This window comes from Tetrahymena thermophila (genome assembly GCF_000189635.1).
Source record: "Tetrahymena thermophila SB210 genomic scaffold scf_8254813, whole genome shotgun sequence".
In the NCBI taxonomy this organism is placed as follows: domain Eukaryota; phylum Ciliophora; class Oligohymenophorea; order Hymenostomatida; family Tetrahymenidae; genus Tetrahymena; species Tetrahymena thermophila.
Window position 1 is genome coordinate 235,581 of NW_002476569.1, and position 23,206 is coordinate 258,786.

At 26.3% G+C, this 23,206-nt stretch overlaps 2 protein-coding genes across 2 annotated transcripts; both read right to left on the minus strand. All coding sequences in view use genetic code 6, as the record gives it.

Annotated features, from left to right (window-relative positions):
• Positions 1–3,820: 3,820 nt before the first annotated feature.
• Positions 3,821–15,404, minus strand: TTHERM_00361830 (IPT/TIG domain protein; the record flags this gene model as incomplete). The annotated part of the gene is made up of 4 exons (XM_001007393.2): positions 3,821–9,178; positions 9,250–14,822; positions 15,081–15,278; positions 15,353–15,404. The coding sequence occupies 4 exons, from the start codon at positions 15,402–15,404 to the stop codon at positions 3,821–3,823; spliced, it is 11,181 nt and encodes a 3,726-aa protein (XP_001007393.2).
• A 4,770-nt stretch (positions 15,405–20,174) lies between these two features.
• On the minus strand, positions 20,175–23,195 carry TTHERM_00361840 (transcription factor S-II, central domain protein; the record flags this gene model as incomplete). Its single annotated transcript, XM_001007394.3, has 2 exons — positions 20,175–21,322; positions 22,619–23,195. 2 exons carry the CDS (start codon positions 23,193–23,195, stop codon positions 20,175–20,177), a joined length of 1,725 nt encoding a protein of 574 aa, XP_001007394.1.
• Positions 23,196–23,206: the final 11 nt, after the last annotated feature.

The window sequence follows — 23,206 nt, forward strand, 5'->3', positions numbered from 1 at the left end:
ATTAAAATAGCCTATGGTAATTTATTAATTTTTGAAAATAAATGAATAGGGTGAGTAGTACCAGATGAGAAAATGCAGTACTCTTAATTAACTAAAAATAATTAATTCAGGTATAAATTAAATAAAAAATGTATAAAAAACCTGAAATAGTATGAAAGAGAATTTAATAATTCGAAGTAAAGGTTAGGCCACTTATTAAATTTCCCAGAACTAATAAATAACAATTTTAAAAGCTTAGAGTTCTATTTAAATAAATTCTAAAAGAAAAATATTTAAAATTTATGGCTGATTGATTTATGAATGAATTGTATTTGGATTTTTAAAAATCTTAAAGGAAATTTATAAACTAACAAATAAATTTGCTATAATAAAATCTTACTAGACAACCTAAAAACTCATATAAAAATAAACTAAATTGAATAAATGATAAAATAAATGTAGTTTTATTGATTTCGTAATATCAAAATACTTGTTTTTTTTTTTTTTTCAATAAATAATGAATTTTTCTGAGTTTTTATCATAGAGAGAAAATATTTATTAATTATACTATGGATGGATTGTGGTATAAAACGAAAATAACTAAAACACCATAAATTATTTATTTCTAAAGTTATTTCTAACCGTTAAACACTTGAATTTAATTAAATGGGTAATTATAATAAATATAGTAAACAAGATTTGAACCTTAGAGGGAATTTACAAATCAATCAAACTAAACAAGATAACTGATAACCATCGAATTTGAGAAATTAATTAATTACTCCTCTAATTTTCCAGCGCTTTATTAAGCTTATTTTTACCTTAATAAAATGAGTTAAAATAAGGTAATGTAACACACTTAACAGTTTAAATAGTTGATCGAATTTTTAAAAATATTTAAAAAAAAACTAAATACAATAGAATATTTAAACTTTTTGAAGGAAAAATATTTTTTAAAAATCTTAATTTAAGGGAGATTTTAACTTTCTTACTTTCAAATTACTTCATTTTTTAAATGAGAAATCAATTTTTTAAATTAAACAGGAAATTATTTATATTTATTTTTAAGTAACTGTAATCTTCAATAATTAGTTTTTAATTCGCTTTAATTTCTTAAGTTAATTCCTAAAAATTTGTTTACAATACAAATCTGATACTTATTTGCTGATGTCTTAAGGCTTACTCATATCGGTATTTACATCAGTTACTTAATTTTAAATAAAAAACTTTTGAAGCTAATAAAATGGAAATACCAAAATAAAACTCACAAATAGTATGAAAATGTTACATGAGAAATTTATCTATGCTATTAAAAATGAGTAATTTAGAGAATAATTAAAATAAAATAGGTATACTCATATTTGTTATATTTTTTAATTTTTTGTTAATTCCTGCTTATCTTTTGTTATTTGATTTGATTACTGGATCAATAAATATTAATAATACTAACAAATCTGTCTATTACTTTCAAATAGTTGATTTATCAATGTAAACTTTTTCAAATAATAAAAATTTTCATTTAATAAAATGAAATATTTTATACAAATAGATAAATACTTAATAGTATTTTAATTCAAAAAAAAGCCAATTAGAATCATAAATTATTTAAGTATCTAAATATTTAAAATATTGCATAAATAATTTAAATATAAATTGATCTTTGGCTATTTTTCTAGTCTATCTTTCCCTATAAATCACAAGATTAATCAATATTATTAAACTGTGATTTTTAAAATACATTATTGATGGTAAAAAGTAAATATATCTAATAAATATCAAAACTTACAAAAAACCTGAATTTTATTTATTCACTCTATTTTTTTATTGCTTTACTCTACTTAAAATGTGATAAATAAAATAGAGTTTTATTTTAAGAATGTTTGAAATCTAATGTAAATCTAAAATCAATGCATTTAGGATTTTTTCTGATGGTGTGCGTTATGAGCAAAAATAAAAAAATATTTTTATAATCCATTTTTACTTAAAATACATTTTTTTAAAAAAATTTCAAGATCAATAAATACTCTTAGTAAGAATCTATCTAAATAAACATATTTAATGAGATTTCATAATTATTTTTTAAATTTTAAAAGTATTACTTAAAATAACTATCAACTAAATTTCTTTTTAAAACTAAAATATTTTTTATAAACGAAACTTATCTTATAAATTTATTTTATTTTATATATTAGTTTTTAATGTAAAATTGATTAGAGTAAATATGGTAAATTTTTAATGATAAAATACAAAAATAAAACTTAGGAATCAAATATTAACTTATTGATGATGTACATAAGATCAATTTTTTACTAGATAAGATAAATATAAAATTACACATTTAATATTATTAGTAATAGTTCAAATTAATTTATAATCTTAATAATTAATAGAAACGTCAACTATTTATATGTATTTCAATTTACATCTAATCAAAATAAAATTGATGTATTGATTGTGATTATCACTAAATACTTATTTATAAACAACAGCTGAGTGTCATTTTTGTTATATTAGAAAAAAAAATTTAATAAGCTTTTTTCTATAAAAATATTTTTAATATTCAAATTAACAGTTATTAGTTGGTTCATAATATTTTTTATTTCATCACATAATTTTCAATGTTACTAAATTTTATACTTGATTTATAATATTTTCAACTTAATTAACAAATATATATTACTTTAAGTTGTTTTAATTCGTATTCAAGTTAATTTTTACTTGAATTTAATTATATTTTATCAATAGAAAAGTAAGTGCAAAATCTAATCTTATTATTAATTGATTAGCTAATTAGAGAGGAAAGAAAAAATCTGATTGATTAGTAATAGTTGTGTAATTATGTTTTGTTTGAAATAAATTTGTGACGATAACATAGAAGAAAATACATTGTACTCTCTTCAAAATAATTAATAATTAATGATTAAAGTTTTACCGTATAACGTCTAAACCTCTTACCGTGCCGATTTCGGCATTTTGTATGGAGTTATGGTATTTTTAACCTCTAGACGGCAAAAAATTTGGTACACGCAGTAAGGGATGAGGTTGAGTGGTAATACAGTATTCAATATTTATTTTTATTAATAAGAATTAAGTTTTTGTTAGCTTTTCGAATATCCCTATTTCAGTCTTTTAACTTCTTAAAGTGCTTTATGTTGTGAAATAGATAAAAATTAACTTGGTCACGAGATCACGAGACTGACATGAATTAAATTAAATTAAATTGTAATTTAATAGATCATATTTTACCATAAAATAATGTTTTTAATTAAATCCTCAATAAATCGTGATTTTAATCAAACTCCATAAATTTACATTCAAGTAAATATTTACTTGAAAATAAACAAAAATTTATTAAAAACAAAATATTTGTCTGAAGTCTGTTTGCAATTATTGAAAAGAAAATAAATCGTTTTTGAGGAAAATTTAGACAAAAAGTATGAAAAATAGTACATTTTATTTATATGAAATTCATCCAACTTGTATTTAAGCTAAAAAATCATATTCATTATTAAAATATATAGATGAATGAATAAATAAATACATTTAATTGATGTTTATTTTATTTGTTAAATAAACTAAGTTGTTTAAATGAAATATTTCATTCTTAAATAGATAACATTTATTATTATATAATATAATGAAATAATATTTCTAAATATAATTTATTTAGATAAAAAATAGTAGGAGCAATTTTATTTTTATTTCATGAAACAAATTTTCAAAATCATGTTTCTTTAATTTTAAAAAAATAAAAATATATATATTAAAATCATAATATAAAAAATAGCTTTAATAAAAGCATTATTTTCAGAAATAATTTAAAAAAATATTTTATTAAAAATCAACATTAGAATGGGGCTGAAAAGATATTGTCTTTTTCTTGTAAAAAGTCAGCCGATGGATCTAATGCAATAATATTAGATGGAGCAGCCTTAACAGCTTCTTTTTAATTTGGTTCATGTTCAATTTCAATTGAATGATCAACCTCTGCGTTTTAAACTTTTAACATAATCTATTTTAATTTATATCTCTTGTAAGCACAGTAACCAACAACAACTATAATCACGACAATAAAAGCAATAACTATACCAAGAACTATTGCTAAGGTTGTATTAGAGTCGGAAGATGATTATTTAACTATTGGTGTATTAGGATTGGCATTTTGACCATAGATACCACCTTCAGAATTAGTTGACACATAAACTTCTGATGAAATAATTGAGTATGTGTTTGGAGATAATCCAGAGACTGAATTTTTCTCTAGGCCTGCCTAAAGCTATGCAGCTTTATTTACGAGGTCTTAATGTACTATATTTGGGTCTATCTAGCTTGATTAGGAACGCTTGTCTGTTATATCTAGTATTAGATTAAATCCATTAGAACTTGCTGATGAGGAAGAAGAAGCCTATCCATTTTGTAAGAATCTGCTGTTAGTAGAAGTACCAACAACTTTTATGCGAGAATAGTCTTATATCCCTAAGAAAGAGGCTACGGCTGAAATAAAGCTAAACTTGTTATTATTTTGGAAGAACTGTTTAACAGATATTTAAACACTAATATTGAGACGAACCGTATCAAGAACTTATACACGAACTAAGCAGTTAGCAGCCCCATTTATTACAAATTGAACAGTACGTGTTCGATAATTGTAAATATTTGCACCACATGTGTTGGTTTTAGTTGTAAGATCAATATTGTCAGAAGGAATATAAGGAACAATTGCTGAAGAACCATCAACTGAGACTTCTATATTATTTGGAACTTAGTACTATAATGTGAAAACAACCCAAATATTAGGTTCTCCGACATTATCGTTTGTTCTCTACTATATTCTGTGTATAATGTTGTAAGGATTTAGACCATTATAAGCAATATTGTAAATAGTGTTGGTAAGAACAGTAGCGTAGTATCTATTTTCTCTCAAATTTTTAGGCTCACTTCCATCCCATTACCATTCTTTAAACATATTTATCTTGTTGCTGTATGTTTAATCTAGTGATGTTATCATGCATGGTGCTGTTGATCTTAGGTTATGGTCAGCAGCTTCTGATTACCATTCAAGCTAAACATAATCAGTACCCTTACAAGAATAAGCATTATTCCAATTTGGCTAAGCAGTACAACTTTTAGAAGCTATACCTGAATTGTGTGAAATACCTGTAGTAGGAACACCATTGAAAAGACTACCAGTAAAATCAACATTTAAAACATTTTCTGGTCCTGTACATATGAAGAGTCCACAGCCTCCTAACCAGCCTGCCCAACCAGGGTCAGCTGACATGAAATTAAAATATGCATCTACATTGCAATTAACACATGTAACATTACTGTTATAAGTACCAGCAGTGTGATCTGATGCACTGGGATGAGTAGCCATCATGTGGTTATCTCTACAGTTGCTTAAATTTGCATCTGAATAAGTTTACTTAAAGTTAACGTATTTGACATTTGTTTAGTAAAGAGATGAGTCGAAAACAGCAGATGTGCAAATGACATCAAATGAAAGAGGAGACATTATGAGTGGATAATTCTCACCACTTTCAGTAACAACCAAGTTTTAAGTACCTGAACCACCTTAACAGACTTTGGCCTTTTAACTACTATCGTAAGCTGTGGGATCATTAGTTATAGCTACAGCATAAACAGAAGAATTTTAGAATTGGCCTACATTTCTGTAACCTTAATTAGCAAAACGAAGAATGATAGAACGGTTGGATTCGGCAGCTAAAACATGTTCAACGATGATTCCTGGCTATTCAGGATTAACCATAATACCTTTAACAGAACGAGCAACTGCAATTTTACCTGCCCATTAACAACCTGATAGTGAAGATTTGAATAAAGATCCTACTAAGCATGTTGAAGCTTAGTTACCCCAGATGCCAACACTTGTTGAAATATTAGATACACTAGTACAAGGAGTATGTACTAATGCTAGACAAGGACCTTAAGAACCTTAAACTTGATTATTATTAATGAGAATATTATCAGCTACAGGGTCTTATGTAGATAAGAAGTAGATTGCTGTATTCATGTCATAAGCCATATTACTTGAGTCATAAGAATATTCGCGCTCAAGAGCTGCAACAAAATGGTTATTTGTTAAAGCAATATATGTTGATTAGTAAAATCTAATAAAAATAGGTTTTCCTCTAAAGAAGTTATTGTTTATCAATTTTATATTAGATGATTACTCTATATTAGCACAATACCCATTACAATCATGGAAACTTGAATTAGAGACAACACTTACTATTTAATTTTCACTGTCAGAGCCATCATAAAGGAAATCGAGACCACCACGAGAAGAGTCTGCTTGACCACAATTTCTCATTTCTACACCATTCCAAGTTGCAATACCACGTAAATGAAGTTATCTCAAATCAGGAAGAGGATTGCCACTGCCATCAGATACTATCTCCCAATAATGATTTAAAACTCTACAACCCCAAGGAATACCTTAGCTAACAGGAGCTCCTACAATCTTAATATTACGAGTGAGATGAAGAACTTGTGCACGAAGATCAAGTTCTTGAGAATAGCTTCCCCATGTTTCCGTAAGAGTTACACTTGATGCGCCAAAGTGATAGAATTAGACTGTAGAGTTTAGGGTAATTGTATTTCCATTTATCGATTAAATACTAAATACTTCATTTTCCTTTGCATCAAGCTAGGTCGGTGCGACTGCTATTATATCACCTACACTCCAACCACTTGCACTTACAACATTAATTAATGTATCCCCAGGATTGATAGAAGCAGCTAAACGAGTAGAAGTTGTTGCTGGAGGGTTACCAAGTAGAGTAAAATTACCAGTGTTAAAAATTACCTTATTTCCTACATCTAGCTAAGAGTCTACTAAAAATTAGGTTTGCTAATCTCTATCTCCTGTAAGAATAATTGTTAAATTGTTTGTGTATGGAGTACCTGGAGTAGCACCTTCTGCTATGAACATACCACCTCTAAGCCATATTCCATTAGCTTAAACATTAATATTCTTTGTAGGATCAACACGTAAGTTACCTTCAACTATAATTTATGTATATTAGGTTATATCCTAGTCTACAACAACTTCCCAAGGGCAAGGAATATATAAGGTACTGTTTCCTTGAGTATTAAGCACAATGCCTTGGTTACCATCAAAAGTAATACCTTACCAAGTAGCAAGATTGCTTATCCTTCTTGAAATTCCATCCTTTTTGCATTTGAAAGGAGGGAGTGGACAGTTAACTAAACAGCTCAGAGCATTAAGATCAACTCTTTCTAAATATTAATTAGTTGTAGCTTTAGGTCTTCCATTAGCATTTAAACATAACCACATTGCTTGTCCAGCAATATCATTGTACCAGTCGCCATGTTTACAGTTCAGACTCTTCATAGTTGTAAGGGCGGTTGGATCTTAGTCAGCTGTAACATTTTAATAAGGGCGAACATTCTTATTGGTAATCATTTAGAAGTTTTACCATGTTTCTCTGTAATCCTTAATAGGGAATTTGATTAATATGGTGTCTGCTGCAGTACTACCTGAGTGATAAGGAGAAAGTCCAACACTAAAATGAGTGAAATCAATCTATGATAATTCCCATTGAACTTAGAATATTTAACCAGCTAAGAAGGTACCAACAAAACCACCTGTAAGATCACCAGCAGGATTTAAAATTCTTTAAGTCTGAGATATATAGTAATCTGAAATTTAATCTCCTCCAATAGCCTTACCAGTATTATCACATGGCAGAACAAATAGAGATTTTGTTTAAAATTCATATGGATCCACTGGATTACTAAATTCAATTCTAACTATCTGAGAGCTGCATATAACTGCATTATTCCATTTAGTTTTTTCATCTTAACTTGTTGAACAGTCAGTCTAGTTAACGAGATGAGGTCCAGCTGGAGTAACCCATACTTGAGAGCCTCTTCCTGTTAATGTTCCATCTAAATCTTGATATATTTCTCTTCGCCAATTTTCCCAAAACATAAAGTTAGATGTTGATATATTTTCATAGCTAATTCCTTTAAATAAAGTAAGTTTACCACCCTAAACCCATAACATGAAATTTGAACAACCTGAGCAAGATTTGAAAACTGTCATATTTTGAATGAAGTTAGCAAAATGAACATTTTAAATTTTATAACCATCTGTACGAGGAGTGATAGCGCCATAGGTATTTTGCAAATCAGAAATTAAAGCAGGATTTCCAGTTGATTAACCAACAATAAGAGAATTTTGTAGAATGACATATTCATCAGTTCTGTTAGTCAAGTAAACATTAAAACCTGATTATTTATTACCAACTAAAGTGAAATTATTAAAGACCATATTGCCTACATTCTCAGCTAATACACCGTCTTCATTATTTCTATATGAAACAAAATTAGACCAAGTGGTTAAGAAGGAGGTATTATTAACAAAGGGATTAGGTTAGCTATCATCTCTATAAGGTTAGCATGGATATTAAAGGTTAGTCAAAACAAATATTCTCAACCCAAAACGATCATATGAGTGGGCAATATTATTAGTAAATTAGCCCAAAGCCATACCTTGAGGACAAATATCATTTCTAGCAGAAGGTCCATCAGGGTGTTCTTTAATTTCATACCAGAAACCATAAAAATCTCCACCTGCTGCTCTGTTATTGAATACATAGTTTAGAGGATTAGTTATCCAATAAGAAGCTGCTGTAATATCAGATTAGAGCATAGACCAAACTTACTTTGTACCTAAAATAAGATTCTACTCAATTATGTTGTTTGTTTCTATACCATCTTCAAGGAAAATGTTGTGACCTGCGCAATTGAAACCAACATTATTTTTGACATGGAGGTAATGAGTTGCATGGATTGTAAGGACTCTTGCAAATGAGTCATGGACTGCATTACCTTCAACTATAGAACCAGAAACATCACCAACCATATGGAAGTGTATAGGATATCTACCAATAATAGCTGGCTGACCTGTACGTCTGAATTCGGCGAATCTAATACGAGCACTTGTTTGCGAACCATGGAGCATTAAATGAGCACCATACTGAGTTTAGACAGAAGAATCATCACCTTCAAAAACTACATTACGAGTTAAAAGACCTACTTCTGCTCTCATATTAACACTGAATAATCCACTAGCATATTACTCATTTGAAACACTAACATGTTAGGCAAGTAAGGGATTAAAGAAACTTATTGTTGCAGTTGTTCCATCCTTATTATTAATATATTAGTAATTATACGACGCTCAGCATGACCATCTGCATAATCAGTCGAAGCAATTACAATTTCTTCACCTATTTACCAATCAAAAGCAGAATCTTTAAGGAAAACTTGAATACTGTTATCTCCAATATTAGCAGTTTGTGAAAGCTCTGTCCATGTAACAGCACGCGGTTTACCTTGGATATCAATGCTACCATTATATATAGAAAGACCCTTGCTACCAACAGTGGGGAATTATTAGTCATTTATATTACCATGCATAGTGATCCTTATATTTCCAGTTACAGGTGAACTTTAAGTACCAATTATAACATTACCATTCTATACTAAAATATTGTAAGCTTCTAAATGGATATTTTTGTCATTAGCAAAAATGAGGTTAGCATTAGAAACAACTATTGTGTTTAAGATACCAATATATGGTACATCTATAATTATGCTCTTTCCTTATGCAACATAAACTAAATCACCTGCTATAGGAGCAAAGCTTCCACCCCAAGTATTAGGATCAGACCACAAATAGCCATAATAGAATATAATTCCATTATTTACAGCATTTTATTAGTTTACTTAAACGACCAAAGACGAGCTTGCAGTGTTTTACTTAATTCCGCTAACGCAAGTAATTGTTGAAGAAGATATAGCAGGATTTTTACAGATTATCCCATCGATAGTAACAGTTGCAGTTGAACCATTTTCAGGAGCTCTGTCAAGAGATATAGATATTGAAGTACCGCCATTGATACTACCATAGTTTGGAGTAATACTATTCACAATAAAAGTCTTTGTTTAATCATAAACGACATTATTAGTTAAACTAAAAGCAGGAGAACCATTGACTTAGACTTAAACAGGGCAAGAAAGAGTATTACCACTTTCAACTTAAGTGCCTTACTTCCACCCAAAGAGTTGGATTTCAACAAGCTAGCATTTTGATTAGCCATTTGAATCGTATAATCTAAATTGTTAATAAGCAGCCTTTAAATCATTAGTTTTTGAGGGATTTGTAGCTATTAATGTATCAATCAAATACATATTTTTACCCAAATGGAAATCACTTCCGATTGTAAGTAAAGTAACCCAATTTGTACCATCAACAGAAGCTTAGAATTATGTTCCGAAGAATGCAGAGGCATCAGTTACACCTTGTGACCTTGGATATAATTAAAACTTACTTAAGATGACCTAGGTGGAACTTCCAAAGTTAAAACCACAATAACAAGAAGATGCATTAGAGCTTGAATAATAGAAAAGTAAATCACCGTCATTTAAATATTAAGAATTTCCATTAGGATCATCACTAATTGTAGTGAAGCCGCTCAAAGGATTTATATTATCTGCTGGGAATTAATAATTGTTTCTTGAAAAGGCAGAATAGGCAGGTGGTGTAGATAAAATTAGAGTAGAAGTTGTAACATTTAATATACTAGCTTAATTACCACAGATTGTTACTGCATTTTAATTGAAGTTTTGAGTATTAAATCCATTACCATTGATTATGAATTATTAGCCACCAGCATAGGATGAGGTGACTTGACGAGAAGTTAGGCCAGCAAGAGGGAATACAACTTAATTATTTTAGATAGTTGGATAATTATTAGAAGAGTCAAGCAGATATAACTAGTAAACACCAGCAGGGGCATTAGCAAAAGAAATATCTGCACTTGAGCTAGATTAAGAGCTAATGCTTGAAGAGTATATTTATGCATTATTACTTGATTATTACAAATAAGCAGTTCTCAAGTTATTAATTCCTGTACCAGTTATAGTAATGCTATTACCACTTACTTAGATATTAGAAACCTACCAGGTTGCAGCAATAGCAGTGAATGAATTTTTGTGTGAAATCCATGGTAAATTTCCTTAATTGTCTAGTGGCACTAAAGTACTTCTTATAGAAAGAAGTTATTTATTTGACCCAACTGAAGAGGGGGGTAGTCTAATTAAAACCTAACCTGTAGAGTTGTTATATGAAATGAGAGTTGCTTAAACTCCATTAAATTTGAAAGCAGGATTTTAGTTTGGTACATTACCAGACATGGTGAGGGTTATTTCTGCACCTGCAGAAGAAACAGTATACAGTTATGGATTAGAAAGAGGATAGGTATATTCAATCACTTAAATTTATAAATATGGACTGTCACCGTTACTTGTACGAAGAGTTATAGAATAGTTTCCTTAAGGTAAATTTGGAAGTGTGTATGTAACAGCAGTAGAATTAACTGAATTAATTTAAACATGGATGTTTTCTTAGCCTATCACAACAACAGAGAAAGCTCCAGCGCCTGTTGGGAAATTACTACCTAAAACAGCATATTGTTAATTGAAAATTTATTATTAGCTACTAATCGAAGTAACTTGTAGCGATAAATTTAGATCGAAAGTAATTTAAGGATTAAAAGGAGATGTTTAGTTTATTATTGCTTAGGCTAATAGTTTACCCCAAACTTCTACAGTATATGTTTTTTATGTCTCTCCAGAAGAGATATAATTTACCATATTAGGGAGAGTGCATGTCAATTATGAAGAAGTTGCAGCTGTTATGATACAGAATTCTGAGTATCCTTCTTGATAAATTATTAAAACTTAATTATCATTGAAAGCAGTAGTTGCAAAATTTAATCCATTTATAACTAATTATGCTCCACCATAAGCAGAAACTTTGTTTAGACTGAATGAGTTTAATATAATATTGTATTAAATTGTATTAGTAGCTCCTGCTGGATTGTTACTTCCTAATCCTATCTTGACAATTCTAAGTTAGTAGTAACCTGGTAAACCTCCACCTAATAAAATCTATGCTGAATTTCCATTTGCTTTAACTACATTCACATTGTATTAAGCATACTTTAATAATTTTCCACCTTAGTCAACAGAGTCTAAATAAGCTGTTAACTTGGTTTCATCTGTACCAAAATTACTACCTGAGACTGTGATAAGAGTTTTATCTACAGGTGAAACTATTGTTTTATCAATTGCATTGATAGTTATAGCTCCACTGTTATTAATATTAATATTTAATGGGTTACTGGTAAATCCATTGTATGAAACAATAATATTTGCAGTACCTTCTGTTAGGCCTGCAGGTGTTATAATCACAATCTAGGTATTAGAAGAAGATTGGATAGTTGCAGAAACGGACCCTATTGTTACTGATAAATTATTATCAGCAGAGGTAGGGAAATATTAACCAATTATTGTTAAAGTAGTACCACCAAAGCTGTAAATAGTATTGGTACTTATTGAATTAATAATTGGAAATGTTGTTTTTGGATTAACTCCATTTGAGACTGCAACACCTTTTGATGAGTAAAGAACTACTGGTTTATAACTACCTGCAATCTTATAAGGATACACTGCATTAATTATACCTGAGAAAGATGCAGAAGATGAAGTAGTTATTTTACATTAAACTCCGTTATAATATACTTTAAAATTAGAAACAGAAGGAGTATAGCCAAGAGCGGTAATTCCAGAGATTGTAAGGATCGAAGAATTGTCATCTGTGAAGTTAGAGTATGTTAATGCTTAAGAGTCATCTAGCAAGTTAACAACAAATTGTTAATTAGTTAAGGAAGCTAGAGTCAAAACTCCGTTTACTCTTATACTTGCATAGGGTAAAGTAGAACGTTGAGTTAACAATTCGGTTTCTATAGCTGGATAGTTTAAGTAAGATGAAGAGGCAGCTCTAAGAGTGTCAACTACAAGTGTTATAGTTCCAGGTTCTCCAATAAGTTTAGACTCTGCTAAAACACCTTCTATTAGTATAGGACTTGCAAAACCATAGAAATCAAGTATCCACTCAGAACCATCAATAAAATTTAAATTATGAGTGCAATGAATATTTGTAGAATTCAATGATTGCTATAATGCTCCACATAGGTCTGATCCCTAAATATTAAAAGGAATATCAGGATTTTGTTTATGTTTGACATAATTTCCATTAATTTTCATACGGAAAGTTCCTGATAATGGTTAACCAGCTGGTACAACAACCGTGTAGATAGGTTTAGTTGACAAAGTAGAATCAAAATTGAATGTTGGTTAGACATCATAATTGCGATGAGATAAGAAAGTTAGTTCCCAAGTTGTTCCAATCTTATTTTTGTTCAAATCTAAGATTTCAGATTAAACGCAAGTGCTTTGGTCTCCAACGTAGTAGGAGAAATGCCCTACAATTTAAGAGCATGTAGTATCTCTATTATATTTTTCAGATGTAATCACCCATAAGTTTGAATAGGATTTTAGTTGAGTCCCAAAAGGGGATATAAAATTCATTCCAAAGCTACCTTTCTTTGCTGAATTTAAATCTGAAAAAGATATTTTCACTTTTTCTTTGGTGTAGTTATAATTAATTTTAAATCTTGATACTTAGCCAACAGAATTTGGATAAATGTTGTCTTGATTCCTTTGGTTTGCCTCAACAGGTATTCTTACACCGGTGCTAAGATAGAAGTTATTAGAGCTTGAAGCTAGAGCATAAATCTTAAAATAGTAAGATTACCCTTATTTTAATGATATTGTCAAGTTATCTGAGGTGGATTGTTGTAAATCATATGAAGAGGAGTAAGGATTTCTAAGATCAGTACCATATTATGAAATAGAATTAATGACTGTCATTGTGGACTCGTTTGTGCTATCACCATTTAATTGAAGTAAGACTTAAGCATAGTAACTTGAAGATGTATGGAAGTAGTAATTTCCATCTCTTGGAGGATTAAAATAACCTTATAGGACAATAAATTATCTATTAAGACCATCTTATCTTGAATCATAATTGTAGTAATATTCAGTAGAAGGAATAATTGCTTCCTTAGCTAATTATAATTAGGAAGGATTACTTTTATATTGCTTAATCAATCCCGAGAAATCCCATGAGGATGTGTTATAAGCTTATAAATGTACTCCAGAACCAGACTCATAACGGAGTGTAGAGTCAATAATTGGGCTGCTCAAACCAGCAGGTAAAGTACATGAGAAGTAGCCAAAATCAGTATTAACTTCGTTAATAGCACAGAGAGAATTATTCCAAGTTACTGTTACATTTGAAGCATTGGAAGGAATATTTGATGCATAAATAGTTAGCTACCCACCTTAAGATGTTATATTTTGAGAATATCCTGAGCCAGTTTACTAAGAAACTATCTGTACATCATAAGGAGTGTCGAGAGTAGTAGAACGAACAGTAGTTAAGTGGCTTTATTTGTTTGCTTCACCAGGAAGTGAAATGAATTCAGAAGAATAGAAACCAGCAGGGTGAGAATAATCAATTTCGCAAGTAAGCTAATTGTATGAACTGCCATCATATGATGTGTCTTCGTTCAGTCCTAAATTAAATCTATCACATAAAAGATTACCAACAAGCATTTTAGTGATTTAGTTGGTATTGCTTATTCTAAAGGTACCCCACCATTAAAAATCTACTTTAGGAACAACTGCACGAGGAAAGATAATGTCAAGAATTGGTGTATATGATCCTGAATATGAAAAGGTGCACAAAGAAGAATCAGACTAACCACACTGAGAAATACTTCTGTTCATAACTTAAACTACAACAGAAAGATTCTATTGTTTAGTGCTATCATACGCAGGAGTAGTAATACATGAAACAAAAATTTCATTTACACCCATTTCTAAATTATTTATTAAAGTTAATGTAAATATTTTAATTTTATTTTAAAATGAAAATTATTTATAAATAATATTTAAAAATTTAATTTTTTTTTTTAGATATATAAGCGTAGTGATGCACAAAATTTATAAGGATCAGGTCTAAACTGAAATTAAAATTTATGATTTTTCAGCAAATTTAAGAATAAAATTGAGAAAATTTTAATATTTAGAAAAATCATTTCTTGAATAAAAAATTGTTTGATTCTTTATATTTTTACCAGGAATTACACATGGATATGGGCCAATAAAAACCTAGTTATTAGAAGACATGCTTGAGTCTTGACCAACCATTTTAATGTAAAGTCTAGTACCACCATTTATTGAACCCATCCTTTAAGCATTATCTCTATCAAGTATAGTAGAGACTGAGAGAATTCTAACTTAATTTTGAACAACCTCATTTTCTATTGCAGTAGCTTTTGAATATTTAAAAAGTAATTATTAATATATAAAAAAGTATAGGCATTATTATTTAAATGAGCAAAAATACCTTGAGTGATCAACAGGAAGAGAAGAAGCCATGAAATTTATTAGGCACTCATACAAAATTTCAATTAGAATTGATAAAGCTAACTGAGATATAATTCAGGTATTTATTATTTTTATGTGTTTTATCTCCTTATTATTTTGTTTTTATTATTTAATTTTTTATATTAATTATATTCCCTTCTTAAATTTAATATCTAAATATAAAGCTTGAGTATAGATAGAGACAAATATATTCTTTATTTTTAATGAAAAATATGAATATATAATTATTCAAATATACTGGTTTTCCTCATAATAAATTAATACCCCATCATTATTCTATATTAATTAAAAATAATATGGCACTTTTTTTTGAGCAAAAAAGATACTTAAGGAATGCCTTAATTAATGAGCATTTACAGTATAATCATGAAATAGCATGAACGAGAATTTGATAATTTGTACTAAAGGTAAGATCAATTAGCTAATTCCCAGAACTAATAAATAGAATTTTTTTAAATCTTAGACTTTTTTTTTATTTAAATAAATTGTAAAAGAAAAGTCTTTTCAATTTATGGCTGATTTATTGATTAATGAATTAATTAATTTTTTTTCATTTTTAAAGGAAATTTACATACAGACTGAAAATAAAAATTTATTGTTTATAAATGTCTTACAAGAAAGCCTAAGTATTTAAATAAAAATTCACATCAAATAAACTAAATTTAATAATGAATAAATAAATGCGATTTTATTGGTTCTTAATGTCAAAACAGCTTAATTTTTTTTTCATATTTAAAGAATTTTGTTGAATTTGATCAAAGAGAGAAAGTATTTATTAATTATAAAATGGATTGTGGTATTAAATGAATACAACTAAAAAACCATAACCTAATTTACTTCCAAAATTTTTTTCTAAATATTGATTTCTTGAATTTAATTAAAGAGGTTATGATAACAAATATAGTAAACTAGATTTGAACCTAAGAGGGAATTTACAAATCTATCTAATTAAACAAGAAAATTAGTAACCATCAAATTTGAGAAATTAATAAATTACTCCTCTAATTTTCCAGCACTTACAAAGCTTATTTATACCTTTAATTAAATTAGTTAAAAAAGGTAATGTAACATACTAAACCTTTTAAACAGTTGATTGATTTTAAAAAAATATTTTTTAAAAACCTAAATAAAAAGAATAATTAATATTTTTAAAGGAACTATATTTTATAAATTTCTTAATTTAAAGGAGATTTTAACTTTCTTACTAGCAAATTGCTTCATTTTTAAATGAGAAATCAACTTCTTTAATTAAATAGGAAAACTTTTTATTTGATTTTAGGGAATTGTAATCTTCAATAATAATGAGTTTTTAATTAGCCTTTATTTTTTAAGCTAATACCTAAAAATCTGTTTACAATACAAATTTGATACATATTTAATGATATCTTAAGATTATCTCATATTGGCAACATCAGTCCCTTAATTTTACACAAAAATTTTTTTGAAGATATTAAAATGGAAATACCAAAATAGTACTCAAAAATAGAATGAAAATGTTAGAAAGGCATCTTGCTTTTTATAAAGAGTAATTGAGAGTATAATTAAAATAAAAATTGTATATTCGTATTTGTTTCATTGTTACTTGCTTATCTTTTCTAATTTAATTAAATTACTAAATCAATAATTATCAATAATATTGACAAATCTATGTATTATTAAAGTATAGTTGATTTATAAATATAAAATTTTCAAATAATAAAAGTTTACATTCGATTTTATTTATTAACTATATTTGATTGCAAAAACTTTACTATAATTCTATAGGGTTTAGTTTTAAGGTTTATTGAAAATTGAAAACAAATGTAAGTGTAAAATCAATTCATTTAATTTAATGGGTTTATTTTGATGATATATATATTGAACAAAAATAAATTTTTTCTAAAAATTCAATATTAATAAATTTTCTAAAGTTAGAATCTATCTTTATAGATATATTTTTCATGAGTAATTAGTCACAACTTTAAATTTTAAAAGCATTATTGATTATAAAATAATTATCAATTAAATTTTTTTTAAAAACTAAAATATTTTTCATCAACAAAACATACCCTAAAAAATTTATATTATTTTAATAAGAATTTCTTCATGTAAAATAGATTAGTGTATAATTTGGTAAATTTTTTATAAAAAAAAAATAAATAATCATAATAATGTAAACACTGAATATTTATATTTATATTAATTTGCATATAAATAAAAAATTATGGATGTTTATGATTGTCTCTAAAAATTAAATAATAACAGCTGAATATCATTTTCGTTTTATTAGAGAAATAATTTGTATTCTAATTTTGTAAGATTTAAAAAAAAAAACATATTTTTAATATTTGAAGTAATTGTTATTAGTTAGTTCATTTTTTTTCCCATCTTTAGTTTTAAATGTATTATGCTTGATTAATAAGACAGGTAAAAAAACATTTATTATTAAATTTTTAAAATTTACATTCAAGCTAATTTTTAATAGAATTTAATTAAATTTCATCAAACGAAAAGTAAGTGTAAAATTTAATCTTATTATTAATTTATTAGCAAGTAGAGAAAAAAGAAAAGTTTCTAAATTATTAGTAATAGTTGGGTAATTATGTTTTGAATGAAATGAATTTGTAGTGATACTAGCTAGAAGAAAAAACATTACACTCTTGTTAAAATAATCAATCATTAATCATTCGAAATTTATTCTATATTTATTAAAGAGAGGTAAATTAATGTTAGCTTTCTGAATACTTACAAGTGTTACAAAAATAAAAGAAGCTATCCCTATATTAATAAATTACCCGTTTTAGTCTTTTAATTTCTTAAAATTCTTTATGTTAAAATATAGAAAAAATTAATTTTGGCGATGAGATTGACATGAATTAATTTAAATTATAACCCAATTGATCATATTTTACCATTAAATACCTAATAAAAAATCAGTAAATTTTTTACTTGATATGTTTAATATTAATGCTACTATGTTTTTAATTAAATCAATAATAATATGTGATTATAATCAAGTTCCAAAATGCTGAATTCAAGTGAATATTTGCATGAATATAAAGAAAAATCAATTAAAAATATAATATTTGTGTGAAGTTTGCTTGCTATTATTTAAAAAGAAAAATAAATAATTTTTGAGAAAAAGTTAGACAGAAAGTATGAAAGCAATACACCATATTTATATGAAAACCACAGTTAAATAATTTTATCAAAATTATTCTCTTTCTTAGACTTAAAGAAATAAATATTTTATTTTGAAATTTAATTTGAAATAAGATTATTATATCATTAATTATTATGGTTAAATTATTTTTAAATTAATATTTATTATTTTAATCTTTATCTTTAACATGATAAAGAATGATGGAGAGTTTTTTAAAATATTTTTTTTATGATCTAAATCATTTTTTATTTTTATAAACATATTTTTAAATGATAAATAAATAACGCCCGAACCATAAGTATGGAAACTTGACTATAAGTTGAACTAACAGTTGATATATAATTATGTCACTCAGAGTGTAGATTAAAGATATATCATTTTTTTAGTTTATGATAAAATCTTGATGGAAAATTATAAAATTGTTTACTAAAAATTCCATAGAAATTTCATGAAAAATATAAAAAAGTAATTTATTAAAATCTAAAATATTGGGTAAAAAAGATACCAATCTAAAGATGATTTAATTAATTTGGGATATTTAAATTAAAATACAATCATTTCTGTTATTGAACATACAGAGTAATATAAAGAGGTTATCAAAAATAATGGTAATTATATTAAAAATAATTTAGATGTGAAAAATAGTTATTTATATACTATATTTAATGTAATTTTATTTTTTTAATTTTCATTTATTTTTTTACTTTTTTTACCAAATAACAACATACTTCTTATTTCAAAAAATAATGAGGTGTGACACAATCAAAAATTTTTGTAATATATTTATAAATATTTATTTTATTGTTTTATAAAGGGAGTAATTGAAATAAGTAATTAATCTAAAATTGTTGGTTGATTATAAGCTCTCAAACTAAAATAAAAATTATAAATACATAAAATTAAATAAAATAATCATAATACCTTACATATTTTAGTTTAACAAGTGCATTTTAAATAATTATTTTTGAATTAATCTCCTTTAATTAGTTATTTGTTAAATAAAAACTTTGAAAAAATAATTATATTCTAATAAATTTGTATATTAAAAATTTATTATAAAATATAAAAGTTCAAATTTAAAAAAGTTAATATATAGTTTATTCAATAAAAAATTTGCTTAATTGAGGATGCATTTTTAAAAAATAAAAATAATGTAAAAAATAAAGAACGATACTTCTAAAATTAATCTTTACACGATTAAATGCCTATAAATTTAGGGGATATCTACTAAATATCAATAAAGCAAGATTTTTAATATTTTATTTTTGTGAAAAATAATAAAATGAGTACATAAAAAAATGTAAATGTGAATTTGATAAATGTAATTTTAAAAGACTTACAAACACAAAAACAAAAAGATAAATAATAAAATAGAATAATAACTTTCGTTAATAATTAGCATTTACACTTAAATTTTTAAATATAATTTATTTTTAAGTTAATTTAAATCATTTCACTTTCATTGAATTTTAATATTTGATTTTTATTTTAATTCTTTCAATATGTTTGCTTGTTTGGTTTATTCTTGATAATATATTTATATATATATAATTTATAAATTGATATATAATTATGTTTTAGTATCTCAAAGCTACAAATAGCTATCTATCTATCTTACTTGTTCTACTTTATTGGTTGTTCAAGATACTAATCTATCAGCTAAGTACTTAGCTTCTTTTTCAGGTAGATCAGCATAGAGACGGTCTTGTATTTTTTTCAAAGCGGATTGTCCAACTAAGTTAGAAAGAGAGTCAACTAGTGTTTGATCAAAAAAGGGGTTTCTAATTGTTTTTAATTCACAGCTGCTTTCACTGACCAACTAATCATTACTTTGAATTTCCATGCTATCAGGTATATTTAAGTTATTGCTAAGATGAAGATTGTTATTATTTCCATTAATTGATTTAACAACAGAAGTATTGTTTAAAATCAAGTTAGATTCTCCTTGAAGTTTTTGCTCTTCTAGCTCAATTTGATCCTTATTATCACTATAATTAACAATTTATTCTCCTTTATTGGTTTTAAATATTATAATTTTGTCAGACAAATCAATGGTATCTCTATTTAACAACTTTATTTTTTAATTTTCAATTTCTTGAAGCTTAAATGGGTTAAACATTTCTTATTCGTTAATTGTGCAAAGTTGTATTGGTTTCATTTATTTGTTTAAAATTTTTCTTCTAAAATTAAAATTTTAGGGATCCTTTAAGTGCACGAATAAAATCTTACATCTATTTTTATATTGTTCCTTTAAAGCATATTTGTTATGAGAGTTATTAATGTTGAATAAGTTGGATTCTATTTCTACTGCCAACTTTCTTGCAATTTCATAGGAATCTTATAATAAAATTTTTTTTTCTTCTTCATTTAAAATGCTCTCATTTTCTTCAAATTCTATAAGTCCATAAATTAAATATTCAAAAAACTTCTCACGTACTTCCATGCGTTTCTTTTCAGGACCAGTTGAGTTACCAATAGGGTTAAATTTCTTATATCTGTTCACTAAGCTTTAAATCTTTTCATTTTAAGTCGCACCTAAATTTGAGAATTCAAGAGCGGAGCTAGATTCTTTTTTTTATAAATTATTTTCTTTTTTTGCTTAATTTATTTTGTTCTCATTCTATAATTTTTACTATTTTAATTGTTATTTTTTAAGCTCCTCCTATTTTTTTTTAGCTTCAGCTTCTCTTTTTGCTTTTAAAAAAAACTCCTTGACTTAAGATGTATCAAGTTTCAACTTCGTAGGTTCCATCTCTTCATTAAGGTCATCTTCAACATCTATTTTTTCTTAAAAAATAAAGATTTATTAATAAATTAAAATTATTTGATGAGTCAATTAAGTAAAATAATATTTTACTTAAATAATAATAAAATATTTATTTCTGAAATTGAAACATCTTTATCTGAATGAAATTTTATTTGTTTGTAAATTAATTAATAAATTAATTTATAATAAAAAGATAACAATAAATTTTTCAGACAATTTAAACACTTAAAATCTCCCTAATTAATTAATTTTTCATTCATATTAAAACAAACACCCTCGTCAAATATTTTCCTTCAAATTCTCATAATTATGTAAATTTACTGATAAAAAATACTTAAATATGAGACAATTAAAAAAAACTAAAAATTAAATATAGATAATTAGATTGAAAGATAGATAGTTAATTAGTTAATAAGTTATATCCCACAAAAAACCTATTTTAAAATGATTTTTTATTTAGTTTTCGCTTTAATCCCACACTTTCTTTTTTTCTAATAAATTAATCTCTTTTGAAAACTAATTATATAAAAACTCTTATTACTATCATAAAATATTCCTTTTAAATATTTAAAATGCTAAATAAAATAAATACTCTTATGATATTTGGTAAGTAATCTAAGAAAATTAAAGGCCTTGATTTCTAAAAATTCATTTTTGCTTATAAATACATCAAGAAGAAGTATAAAAACCTTGCTTAGGTATTGATGAAAATAAATTATTTATGATTTTTAAATTCAAATCTTACAATTAAATAAGGGGGATATTTAAAAAAAAAAATATTATTCTGATTTGAAAAATGAATTCTAATAAATTTCTTGATATGAAATATATTCTTATATATAGGAAGGTATTTATTAATTGTTTAGTTATTCATATTTATGGAATAAATTGGAGAGTATCTTTGCTGAATTAAAACAGATACGAAATTCAATAATTTAAAATTGAAGTAAAAAATTAAATTTGAAATATTTGATCTAAATTAAATATAGTATTTATTGAAGGAAGTTTTAAGAATTGTATTTTATTCGAATGACCACGCTAAACAAAAGACGTCCTTGACAAAATTAAAATGTATTTAAAATTTTTATTTGTTTTTTCTTCTCATTAATTATTTATGTTGTTGTTTGAAAGATGAATGAATATTCAAAATTGAATTTAATTAATTGGCTTTTGTTTTTAAAATAAATGATTCATTTAGTTAGTTTGTTTGTGCTATTTTGGTGATATTAAAGTGATTTATTTGTGTTTCTTGAAAATTTGGCGGAAGATTTATTTATTTAAATTTTAATTGCAAAATAAAATGAAAATAGACTTACAACTCACGTTTGACTTTGATTGCTATAGAGTTGGAATGTCTGGTTGATTCAAACTTGAAACTGAACTTCTCTTTCCTAGAAGAGTTTCATCTTTAAGCAAGCTTGAACAACCTTGACATTTAGCGCCCATCTAGAGACAAAAATCATGATAAAATAGATCATTGCAATTAAAGCACATGACGATATTTTCATCAGGATTGACAACTTTATCGCAAATGCAAGGTTTTAATTCTTCTGGAGTTAAGGTATTCTCTTGCATATCATAATACTGTCTAATGACATAGAAAGGTCTCTCTTGAGTGGGCTATTCCCTCATGACATAATCCTTGAATTTGAGCACCTCTACACATCTATCAATGTTTTCCAACTTATCGCTGAATGTACTGCTTGTTTTGAAAAGCTCGAAGTTACCATGGTAGTATTACTTCAATGGGATATCTTTGCTATACACATAAAGACCATAAGTGAATGTTCTGTCACTTTCATCTATTTCTTCTATGCAACCAACTACTTTCTTTTTGTGCTCTTCTGAGTTAATTTAAACATTATCACCAACTTGGTAATCACTGAGGTTCATTGCTTTTACTT